The sequence below is a fragment of the Lissotriton vulgaris genome, unplaced genomic scaffold (assembly GCF_964263255.1).
Source record: "Lissotriton vulgaris unplaced genomic scaffold, aLisVul1.2 SCAFFOLD_1853, whole genome shotgun sequence".
Taxonomy (NCBI): domain Eukaryota; kingdom Metazoa; phylum Chordata; class Amphibia; order Caudata; family Salamandridae; genus Lissotriton; species Lissotriton vulgaris.
This window is the reverse complement of record NW_028249619.1, coordinates 1,189-13,861: the sequence shown is the minus strand read 5'-3', so window position 1 is coordinate 13,861 and position 12,673 is coordinate 1,189. Positions and strand designations below refer to the sequence as shown.

Below are 12,673 nucleotides of genomic sequence, written 5' to 3'. Positions count from 1 at the left end.
CCTTCAAAACACCCCAGCCCTCTCTTCTAACGCTAACGAAGCCGCCGCCAACCTCACCCTATGGTTATCCAACACCGCTGACACCTTAGCACCACTGAAAAAACGTCAAAACAAACCTGGCAGCAAGAAGGCCCCATGGTTCAACGATGATCTCAGGAAGTCCAAGAAACTCTGCCGCTCCCTTGAAAAGGCCTGGAAAAAAGACCCAACCACCAGCACCAAGGACGCCTTCAAAAACGCCACCCGCATTCACCACCAACTAATCCGAAAAGCCAAGAAAACAGCATTCAAGGATCGACTTGACAACAACGCTCACAACAGCAAGGAACTTTTCAACATCGTCAAGGAATTTTCCAATCCCTCGGCCAACTCCAACGACATCACCCCCTCTCAAACCCTCTGCGACTCCCTAGCCTCATTTTTCCACAACAAGATTGCAGACATCCACAACAGCTTTGACAACCAACCCGGAAACCAACCCACCCTACCATTTGCTGATCATCTTCCCCCCGTGAACACCCTTAACGACTGGAACCCTATCTCCACTGAGGACACCATCCGCCTGATGAATTCCATCCACTCAGGATCCCCCACAGACCCATGTCCTCACCACATCTTCAACAAAGCAGACTCCGTCATAGCACCGCACCTCCGAGACGTCATCAACTGCTCATTCAACTCCGCCACCTTCCCGGAAGACTGGAAACACGCTGAACTCACCGCCCTTCTGAAAAAACCCACAGCGGACCCCACCGAACTCAAAAATTACCGCCCCATCTCGCTTCTTCCATTCCCGGCCAAAGTCATCGAGAAAGCTGTCAACAACCAGCTCGCCGCCTTCCTCGAAGCCAACAAATCCCTCGACCCCTCACAATCTGGCTTCCGAGCAAAACACAGCACTGAGACCGCCCTCATCGCAGCAACAGACGACATTCGAACTCTACTGGACAATGGAGACACAGTCGCCCTCATCCTCCTTGACCTCTCTGCAGCATTCGACACAGTCTGCCACAAAACCCTTTTACAACGCCTCAATAACATCGGAATCCAAGGAAAAGCACTTGAATGGATCACCTCGTTCCTCACCGGAAGAACCCAGAGAGTCCGCCTTCCACCATTCAAGTCCGAGGCCTCTGAAGTCATCTGCGGCGTACCACAAGGATCCTCACTCTGCCCCACCCTCTTCAACGTATACATGAGCCCCCTCGCGGCCATCGCACGCCAACACAACCTCAACATCATCTCTTACGCGGATGACACTCAACTGATCCTTTCTCTCACCAATGACCCCAGCACCGCCAAAACTAACCTACACGAAGGAATGAAAGAAGTTGCCGAATGGATGAAACAAAGCCGTCTGAAACTGAACTCAGACAAAACAGAAGTCCTCATCTTAGGTACATCCCCCTCTGCATGGGACGACTCCTGGTGGCCGGAAGCCCTCGGAAAAGCACCCATCCCGACAGACCACGCACGGAACCTAGGCGTCATCCTGGATTCTTCACTCTCAATGAACAGACAAGTCAGCGCCGTATCCTCTTCCTGCTTCAACATTCTTCGCATGCTCAGAAAAACATTTCGCTGGATCCCCTCCGACACAAGGAAAACAGTCACCCACGCTCTGGTCACGAGCCGACTGGACTACGGAAACACCCTCTACGCAGGTACTACCGCAAAACTCCAGAAGAAACTCCAACTAATCCAAAACGCCTCAGCCAGACTCATATTAGACATCCCACGCAACGAACACATCTCTGGTCACCTTAAAGACCTCCACTGGCTACCCGTCAATAAGAGGATCACTTTCCGACTGCTTACCCACGCACACAAATCACTCTACAACATCGGTCCAGAATGCCTCAACTCACGACTGTCCTTCTACACCCCCTCCCGCCAACTACGTTCTTCCAGCCAAGCCCTCGCCACTGTACCTCGCATCAACAAGACCACCATGGGAGGCAGATCCTTTTCATACCTGGCTGCTAAAACATGGAACTCACTCCCCGCTTACCTTCGCCTTACCCAGAACCACCTAGCATTCAGAAAGCAACTTAAAACGTGGATATTTGACAAGTAATCCTCCTCCCCTTCCTAAGCGCCTTGAAACCCTCTGGGTATGTAGTGCGCTATACAAATTATATGACTTGACTTGACTTGACTTGGGTGTACCAACTGAATTATTGACACTGGTAATGCGGCTCCACACAGCGACTTATGCCAAAATACAGTGGGGAGGTCAGGGTATGGTGACAGAGGATTTCCCGGTGGAGAGGGGAGTCCGGCAAGGCTGTGCAATGGCATCTACCCTTTTTACACTATATATTAACAGTGTGGTTGCACGTATGCAATCTGCAGAGGTAGACGCCCCTTCATTAGCTGGCTTAAAAATGCCTATTTTAATGTTTGCAGGCGACACGCTCATCCTATCAAAAACTCCAAGTGGTCTGGTAAGAGTTTTCTAGACGTTAAATTGTATCCTTGCTTGGAACCTTATTGGGATATCATAGCTAGGCCTGGCGATAGAAAGCTCTTGTTTCAACTGAGAGCAGGCTCACTTACTCTCAGATCCTTGACAGCCAGACGGGATGGTGGACTGAGTGATATATGCCCTGCGTGTGGTTCGGCTAAAGAAACAACGGGCCACCTTCTATTCACTTGCCCGGCTTACTCTGACCCTAGACGTGTATGGTTAGGACCAATGTGTAGGAATCTGGGGGCAATCAGGGGTAATATGCACTAGCACTTTAACATGGATAGTAATAGCCACTGCTAAATACTTAGGATGGGCATGGTCGATTAGACAGAGACTGCTAGTCATTTGATTATTCTCTGTCTGGAATGCCTCTCTGCATTTTTATATTCTACTAACGGTTTTATTATAAACTGTCTTAATCTATGCAATCTTATCTTTTTTAGTATTTTTTAAATCTATTTCATCTTGTCATGTATTTAAATATCGCACTGGTTTTCATTGAGTCAAAATTTGTAAATACTATGCTTAGTATTCGTAATAATGAACGGTAAATTTAATTGAATTTTTAATTATTGTATGTCCTGCTTTTATGAGTGAAATCTCAAATAAAGCATACTTTGACTTGATTAACTTGTTATAAATAATCATTATACAGTGCGAAATCTGTGTATTCTAAAACTGATGATTACAGGTTTTATTATTGCTCAGCTCAGTGATAACCATAGTACAGATTCCAGATCTGTAAATTCAGATTGCACATTGCTGTCAATGTGAAGCTTGCTAGTCTACTGAGTTACCTTGATGGATACCGGAAAAGATTATTGAGTTCTTGACCTTAGTGTGCTATGAAGGATCCTTTTACTGATGCGTCCACAAATATTATGTCTGGACTTCATATGTGTTTTGATATTGTTGCAGCTGTTCCTTGTCACATTGGCCTATGTTGGCTATTTAATATGTTTATAACTAAAATATTTACACCTACGGGCGGGGGGTTTTGGTGGAAAAATACTCATCCTACGCAACCACTTATAAACCCAATAACACTTATTCAGAAAACCTTATTTGTGTGTCTAGGGGAAGGAGAGCATCTCCTAAAATAGCATGATGGTCTATGGGAAATTTTGGAATACAATTTTAGTATGGAATATGTGCCTCAGAAGAAAAATGTACTGGCTGACTGCTTATCCCGATTGCCCTCAGTGGTTATGACTGGTGCATTGAGTGAGGAAGATAACTGGTTGGCGGCTAGTGTGAGCATAATTCCTGAAGGCAGGATATTACAAGAGGAATAGTTGGAGGCCATTGAAGGAGACAACGTGTTTCTGGAAATTGAAAAGTATCCCTTTGAAGAGTGGCCGAAGAAAGGCAGTGCTTCTCCAGATCCGGAGTGTTTCTGACAGGTCAGTCAGGAGTTGTCAGTCATGAATAGAGTGTTGATGAAAGGAACTTTACTAGTAGTACCTTCTAGTCCAATGGAGTATATAGTTAAACTGGCACATGAGGGACACATTGGAATGAGTGCAACCAAAAAACAGGTAAGAGAATAGTATTGGTGGCCTGGACTTGAGCGAGAGGTTGAGAGGAACATTTCAGAGTGGACTTGATCGAGAGGTTGAGAGGAACATTGCAGAGTGTGTATTATGTGCTTGGAGTGATAAGTCATAGAAAATTGTAAGATACCCTCCAGTGGAGTATGATAACTCAGATGGTCCTTGGAAGAAAATCGGATTTGACATTACTGGTCCATTACATGTGAAGGGAAGTTGTCCCAACTATGCCATTGTAGTAATTGACTACTTTTCAAGATGGCCTGAGGTGAAATTTACTGGGGAAGTTACTTCATAAAGAGCAATTGTGTTTCTAAAAATGTTGTTCATGAGAGAAGGAGTGCCAGACATTATGGTTTTGGATAATGGTGTCCAATTTGTATCACAACATATAAAAGATTTTCTTCTAGAGAAAGGAATAGAGCATGTTTGGTCATGGGAGTATTATCCCCAAAGCAAAAGTCTTCTAAAAAGGTGGAAAAGAACTTTGAAGGAAGGTTTACAACTGGCACAGAGGTGTGGCACGACAGCCAGGGTGACTGACGCTGGACTCTGGGGATCACGGTTCGATCCCCAGCGCTGGCGGCAGATTAGCCCAGCACCATGTGACTCTGGGCAATAGCTTGCTAAATCTTCCAGACCACCCCTAGTGCCTAGAGACCCTTACGGGTGATTGTTCGCGCTTTACAAATGTGTATTATTATTATTATTATTGCAAGCTCATATTAAAAAATTCACACAGTGTGCAAGCATCAACAAGTCCAGCGCCATTTCAATTACAAAAAATGTAACATTATGGAAAGGAGACAAACATTGATAAAAACATTTGTAGTTTGGCAAGCCACTTTATACATTTTCAAATTTCACAACTCACCTGTAATCTTGCCGTTGGCTTCCAGTGGAGGTTGCCAGCTGACAATGACAGCTCGGGGTTTACCTTCCCGCGTAATTACCGTCAAGTCCTTGGGAGCGGAAGAAGGGGCTAAGTAAAAAAGAGAAAGCATTGTGAAAACTAGCATGCAGAACTCTCTGAGCTTCACCATCACAGAGCCAGTGACGTACAAATCCGAGAGCTCGTCTCCCCAGTGTATTGTCACATCAAACTTTCGAATCTCGTCAAATTCTACCTTTAATATTTCATGATCGCAGGCATTTGTCTTCTCTCGGAAGAAGAAAGCAGCAAAGGGTATTCAGGGAGTCTACATAAACATTTGCAAATTATTCATTCGTTATTAGGTTACTACAGATCATTGCTCTGCAATGGTGCAATTTACATATTCTGTTATGTGTTTTGTTAAATAACTTAATATTTAACAAGAAAAAGAACTAGAACTTAATTGTCAAATTTGTAGCAAAAATGATGCTCATTAACCAACCTACATTTGCCATTTTTCAATTGTAAAGCGCAATTTTCTAAAGGTGTGGAAATAATGTGCGAATTATAGATGTTTTCCCATTGTATGATTGTAATTTAGAATGGACAAACTCACTATGTAACAATGTAAGTGGGGGAGGCTATCTACATATCTACAAAACACAACTCAGCACAATGACGCCAAACATAAGGTAACTCAATGCCGTTAGTATACTGTTGTATGGTGTTGTTGTTTTTTGTTGCCACTGTGTTTTTGTGCAAGTAAGGTATGCTGTATTTTAGCTATTGTGCCAGTGTGTTCTTAATGTGGGATGCTGTGTTAATGTGATCTGCTATATTGTTTTATTCTTTTGTAGCCTTATTGTTTAGAATTGCTATTTGGTGTATTGTAGAGTCGTGTTTCATTCAGCCTTTTCATGGTGGTGTGATTTTGTTGTTTCATTCTTGTACTATTCGTTGGGTGTATTGTATCTCTGCAGTGTAGCCGTGGTGGTGTGCTGTGCTGTTTTGATGCTATTGTGGTTCTGTTTTGCTGTTGTACCACAACTACAGCCCTTGTGCTTAAGTATGCTCAAGTATACATGTCACATTGTACCTCCGACAAAAATATGTTTTAATGACCCACTCTCACAAGATGTTTGCACAATTTACCAATAACATGTAATGACATTAACCTAAAAATGTTTTGTGATCCTGCGTAGACCAGGGCGACTGACTCCGGAAGCTGGGGATCACGGTTCGATCCCTGGCACCGGCGGCAGATTAGTCCAGCACCATGTGACTCTGGGCAATAGCTTGCTTAATCTTCCTGACGGCCCCCAGCGCCTAGAGACCCTAACGGGTGATTGTGCCCTTTACAAATGTGGATTATTATTATTATTATTATTATCAAGTGCCTGAATAAAAGAGTGCTTGTTGAGCCCACGTTGCTGAGAATGCTGGAAAAGGCTGGAGGACATCAATCCTAAACAATACCCATTGGATGTTTAGAAAGGTGAAAGGCTATGGGTGAAGAGGTTGCTGGCAGCTTATATGTCCAAGCAACAGGAAAACTATTTCACTACAAGGCCAGACGTCATGTAGTCTTCTTTTTGTTTTCCATTTCTTACACTTTTATTCTACCTTCTACAATTAGCAAAAGGATAAAGAAACCCCATAACAATAGTTGAGTTTTGGGAAGGTAAGGGACTCTTTACACTTCATTTCCTATTATATCATAATTCTAAATACATATTTACATTTATCGTTAAAAAAACAATCTGTGCTATTAGGTCAATCTGCATACACTTGTGAGCACAAAGACTAAAGCAGGTCTCTCCCAATGCCTTCCAAGTTTCACAAACAGTAGCATCCAATAGTGCACCGCTGGAAATGTAATAATGGCCTTATTGTAGTCGGTATTTACATGTCCACCCAACCTGGGTCTAATGTCAACTGTGCAGTGGTGAATGTTTCATCAGTTCATATTATACAACCACAGACACGTGCTCATCTTTATGGGCAGAAATGAAAATATATTAAGAAAAGAAAAACATAAATAGCCTGTTATGCAGAAGAGGAGTAGAGAAAATATCTAATAATACTTGGAGCAGAGCGCCCTAAAAAGGTTACTGCGAGGAATCAAAAGCATGTTTAATGAAATCTGAAAATAGTAAGTCCTTCATTAAATACCCTACTCCTCATAAAGCAGCAGATGGTTAATGAGAATATTGAAATGAGCAACATACTTAAGTTTGAGTAAAGCTGCTCTTTTCTCATAAGTAGGCTGCTCTTCGATTTTTACGTTCTGTAAAGTATAAATCAGTCTCCTCCGGGCTTACTAAACAGAGTTTCCCATAAATCTGAACTGGCAGCTACCCCATCTGGCAGCTTGCTAGAAAAATACACTCACAACACTTGTCAAAGTTTAAAGTACATGCAAAAAGACAAAAGACAAATCTATGTGGACTTTAAAACAGCCCTGCGGTCCAGCAGGGCAGGATGTTTCTCTGCTGAATGAGGTTATTCGCTGACAAAGTGTATTTCATTGTCAAACCGAAGGAAACCCTTAGCGATGACAATTGCACATCAAACCTGTATGTACAAATCAGGATACTGACGTATGGGTCTACGTAAGGATATATCTTTTAGTACCTTGAAATATAACTATTTTTAGTATCATTAAGTCAAGCCACACTATTTCTTTAGCAGTAACATGCTTTTCTCGAACAGAAATGGGGGAATGAATAGAACATTTGAAACAGTGATCAACATATAATCAAAAATGTGCAAGGAGGAGAAGGCATGGGTACATTAAAAGTGAGTAAAATACAATCAAGGTGCCTTACCATAGGTTTTCCATTTACATTGTCACTCTCTGCTAAGGGTGGCAATAGCGGCAACACATGTTCAGTAGGGATAAAGCCAGAGCGGTGCAAAGAAATTGTAGCAGGTTTCTGCTTTCACTATCCCACGATCACAGCTCATCCTTTTAAACATTGTTTTATTTCTGTTTAAATCTTGGTAAGCTTCATTTGAAAACTCATTATTAAGGGATGATGGAATTTGCAGACAGCCTATAGTGACCCCTTGTAAATTACAGGTCTTTTTTCAGCAACATAAACCCCTCCTATGTGATGCATCAGGCAGTGCAACCTGATGGCCACTTTGTCACTCACCAGTGCCATCCAGGCTCTTGCATTGTAGAGGTTTTAGTATAGAAAGTTTATTTAGACAAGCTAATTTTTATATTTAACAAAGGTAGAAGTAAAATATATAAGGCAACACGTTTCTGAGACAACCTGGGATAGAACTAAGCCTAGTAATAAAAACAAATATTGGATCCCAGAGATCAAATCATACCCCCTTATGGTAATTGGTTAGTTGCCTTGGATTGGCTGAAATGTGATATTGTGTTAACACCAATGGGCTGTCCTGACCTACCCAGAAATCATTCTGGAGGCCTTTGTATTGGTATAATCTAAATATTCACCTTATAGTTCAATCTCAAAGGATGTCCTGAGCCACGGTTACAACATTATGCAATCAACATGTCAGGAATTAATAATGTCTTAAAGTTGTGGTGATTACATCTCAAAAGGAGATCAGCTGTCATGTGGTATTAGAAAAGGCTCAAAACCACAACCAGATGCTGTTATTTGACATGCAGACCAAGTGTGGTCACAAAACAGATGCTTGTCACTGACATTGCAATTAACAGTCACTTCCAGTTTGGTAGCAATTTTTAACTTCCATACCAATTTCTATAGTTGACAGCATTTTTGTCTGGCGAATCAAATGATGTGCTCCGCTTGTGATAATTGTGGTATTCGTCCAAGTGGAATACCATAACATCAGTGGTAATATGTCATTATATCCACGTCGAGATTACCTCTGTCTGGTGGAGGAGTAGAATGTTTTGTGGTGTGTAGTACATATGATCCCTGACCTGAGTATATCAGGCAGGCTTACCTCTAGATCAAACTATAATGCTAGGAGTCAGAGAGAGAGAATGTATTGCCCTTTCTGTTCTACGTGTTCTCCCTGTAGCAGCAAAGGAGCTTGGACTCCTGCTAGAGTTCAGTATTCTAGAATTTTATTAGTAATGTTATATGTTAGTCACTTGAAATAAAGCACTTTTTTTAATAAGCCAGTACGAGATAATATTGTCATAATGGAAAAGTATTATGACCATTAGGATTTGTCAGAATTAAAAACTGAAAAAAAGAATTTTGGTATTTGCATATATTTGTTTGTATTTTATTTTTGTAGATTTCTATGTGGCTACACCGGCTCTGGTGTGTGTCAGAAAACGTTACATTTCTTGATTTTTGCCCTCTTCTTAATTGCAATGATCTTATGTATTTAAATCAGAATATGCCTATACGGGTTTCACTTTACCTACATTTGAGAGTAGCTATGAGGATAGCTGCAATTTGTTCATCTCAGATCGCCTTCATATGGCAGATGGTGATAGTAACAATCTTGTGATAGTAATTTTTCAACAGCACAAATTAGAGATGTTGTGGTGGCTATTCTTTCCTTATGTAGTATGTATACAATTGGAGTTGAATGAGAAATGAAACAGCTGAGCACCCTACAATGTTTAATCTGCAGATTAATCCTGGTGAGACTAGGTACGTTCCTTTGAAAATGAAGATGTTCAGTTGTTTGCACAAGAAGATAAGAGATGGGGTCCGGGGTATCAGCAGATGTTCAATTCACCGGGTACGTATTCAGGAACATCACATATTTTCAGCTGTGCCCCCAATGGGGATAAGTTTGCTAATTACACGTACACACAATATTTAATTTTGGACCGACCTTCTGCCTCCTTCCAGTATTTAAATCGATATGCTTCTTAGTTGAAGGTCACTGAGGTGTTCTTCTAATTATGTGTTTTAATTAAATTGTATATCTAATTTGCAATGCGGATAGTGTCCTCAGATCCTCTTGAGAATGACTGTTATTTACCATTCTCTCCTGTGGTGTGAGCTATTTGAGACAACAATCTTCATCAATGAATGTAATTCGATCTTGTTTATGAGAATTACAGAAGCAATAGATAAAGCGATATATAAAAAGGAGCCATGATATTTGCCTGGCACAATACTAAAACTCTGAATTCATGAACAGACCTTTTTTTAAATCTCGACTACCATTTCAAAGAAGCCTGACTGAAGTGTTTTTCAGTATTCAGAATTACCTGATTCATAAGTGGTGGCATGTGCAGTCATACTCCAAGTGCTTGACCGTCTACCTTTTGTTACTGTGACCGAGAACTCATACATGGTGTTTGGCTTCAGACCCGTAACTGTGTGACTGAGAGCTGTTGTATCCGCAGACTATGCAAAAAAATGATAAACACACCATGTTAGTACATGACAAAAGTAACCTTTCGAAAAATACTCATGCGTCAAAGATCATCTTGAATGAAAGTGTTGCGTTCCTTCATTGAAGGATCTATTTTTAATTAATTATAGCATGCTTTAAACCATTCATTAGGTGGCGTACAAACAGCTATAGACACTATTCTTTGAAAACTATAAATTAACTGAATATATATATTTTTTTTTGTGGGCAACAAAGATTCCCCAACATAGTAGTAGAAGAGGTTCTACACACCTGTTAGAAAAGAACACATGCAATTCAAAGTATTTAATACTCACCTGTTCTAAGCACAACTCCAAATATACTATCAACTCCACATATAAAACCCTATCTAAATGCACAGTAATCTCAGCACCAATGGAACATATGCAATATGACGAATACCATGACCATACTCCTCTTTTAATACACAGTGACATTGTGGGTATTTTAGCTTATTGGCCATGTTCAAAATAAAGAAGAAAGGAGAATTACGCAATCCAATGGTTTTCTATTTGCTACTTTTCAATAAAGAAGCTGTAGAGGGATACAGGATACAACTCTGTCAAGAGTGTCAAATAGGGGACACCCAGAGCCAATTATAGTGTGCAAAGTATATGCCTAAGCCAAATGTCAGTGCATTGCCTGGTTTATAAAATGTACATTATGTTGACACAATAGGCCCAACTATGTCCTTTATACGTGAAATGTAATGATCTACTTTAAACATTTCCTTCATTTAGATGACTATTTGATATTAATATATTTTCAAATGCTCTAAGTTCTTTTTAAAAATATATATATATTTGGCCACATTACAGAATATATCACACAATCAATATAATTAAATCGGACATGCATACCACACTTCTATCAAATGATAGGATTTTAACAATCCAAAAAGTGTACATATGTCTTAAGATGATATATTGCTTTGTCAATTGAGACACAACATGCTTGTCAATTTCATCCCAAACACACACTCATAGATGTTAAATAAATAGGATTAATTAAAAACTAAAAGTATGTAATCAAAAGGACATAGTGAGCAAAGCACAAGTCAACAATAGAGCATTTTGTTATGGAGTCACCTTGTATTTTGCACTGGTAGAGTAGCTCGTCCTCCAGCGAACTGTGTAAAAGCGAACTTCTGTTGACTTCTGGTTCTTTGGAACAGAGTTGTCTGCCCAGCTGACTCTAACTGCATCCTGAGTAAGGGCTACAGCTTGCACACCTACTGGGGGGAGCATGGGGGTGGAGATATCTGGGACTGAGGTGGGGAAATCATCAAGCAAAGGATAAAAATCAACTTCTAACGGGTCAATGGGATCTGGGTAAAAAAAAGTGCCAAATGAGCACATCGAATGAGAAATTAAATAGCAGTCAAGCACATCACGATGAGTTACATGTAAAATAATGATAATCAATGATGGGAAAAGACATAAGAAGAACAGAGAAAAAAATAGTTATTAAATAGGATACTGAGAGGTTTACAAAATAAGCACAGCCATTGGCAAATGTACATTTCATATGTATTATTCTTTAGCACATCATTTCACTTCATCCATGAATGTGTATCCTTCATAAACATTCAGATCCTGATAAAAGCAAATGTGTGTTCTCTTTATATAGAAATAACAAAGCCATTTGAATAATATTTTACTGACAATAGAGAAAAAATCAAGTAAAGAAAGTAGAGTGCCTTGGGAAAAATACATTACTTAGAAATTGATATTCCATATAACTGTAAGAAAATCTACATATTTATTCTTATTGCTATCATCCAGTATGCAACATGACAACTCATCACTTTAATGTATAAGTAAATAGCAGTGTCAATTATATTTTTATAGCGCAAAATGTGCTCCCTTAGTACACATGGATCCCCTTTACTCAGTGGCTTCCCTCATATTGTCCTATTACACCACGCACCACCTCAAGGAGGCTATCATGCACAAGGTAATATTTCAAAGATTGTTGCATTAGTGATAAATGTATAAAAGCATGTTTGTTTATCCATGCGTGTATGTGAAGTTAAATTAAATAGAAAACTTAGTTATGTGTGAATGTTATGGTTTGGCAGAACATGTGTATAAGCTAATTTGTAGTATTGCACGCCTGCGCCACTTGCTTTTTTGGGCACGCTTAAGAAGAACTACTGAGCTGTCCAATTATGCTGCTGCCCTTAACAAGTTGATATCAATTGATGTTGGGATTAGAGTAAAATGGATAGTCAATATTAGTCAGCTCTTGGTCGAAATTGGTCTTGGAGAGACATGGGTATGTCAGACCCCACCTCCCAAGCAGGCATTAAAGCATGCCTACTGGGATTGGGTGCAGATGCGTGATCTATCAAACCCAAAAACTGGGAAACTTACTGAAGGGTTCTTTGAACATAAAAACATCTCTAGATTGGAACCCTATCTT

At 40.4% G+C, this 12,673-nt stretch overlaps 1 protein-coding gene across 1 annotated transcript in view; it reads right to left on the bottom strand.

Annotated features, from left to right (window-relative positions):
- Positions 1 to 11,576, bottom strand: part of LOC147663525 (netrin receptor DCC-like) — a gene marked incomplete at its 5' end in the record, with an annotated part of 117,447 nt that extends 105,871 nt beyond the window's left edge. The window contains 3 exons of the mRNA XM_086950388.1: positions 4,898 to 5,005; positions 10,083 to 10,221; positions 11,338 to 11,576. Coding sequence (XP_086806514.1) covers positions 4,898 to 5,005; positions 10,083 to 10,221; positions 11,338 to 11,576 — 486 coding nt within the window. The remainder of the gene's footprint in view (positions 1 to 4,897; positions 5,006 to 10,082; positions 10,222 to 11,337) is intronic.
- Positions 11,577 to 12,673: the final 1,097 nt, after the last annotated feature.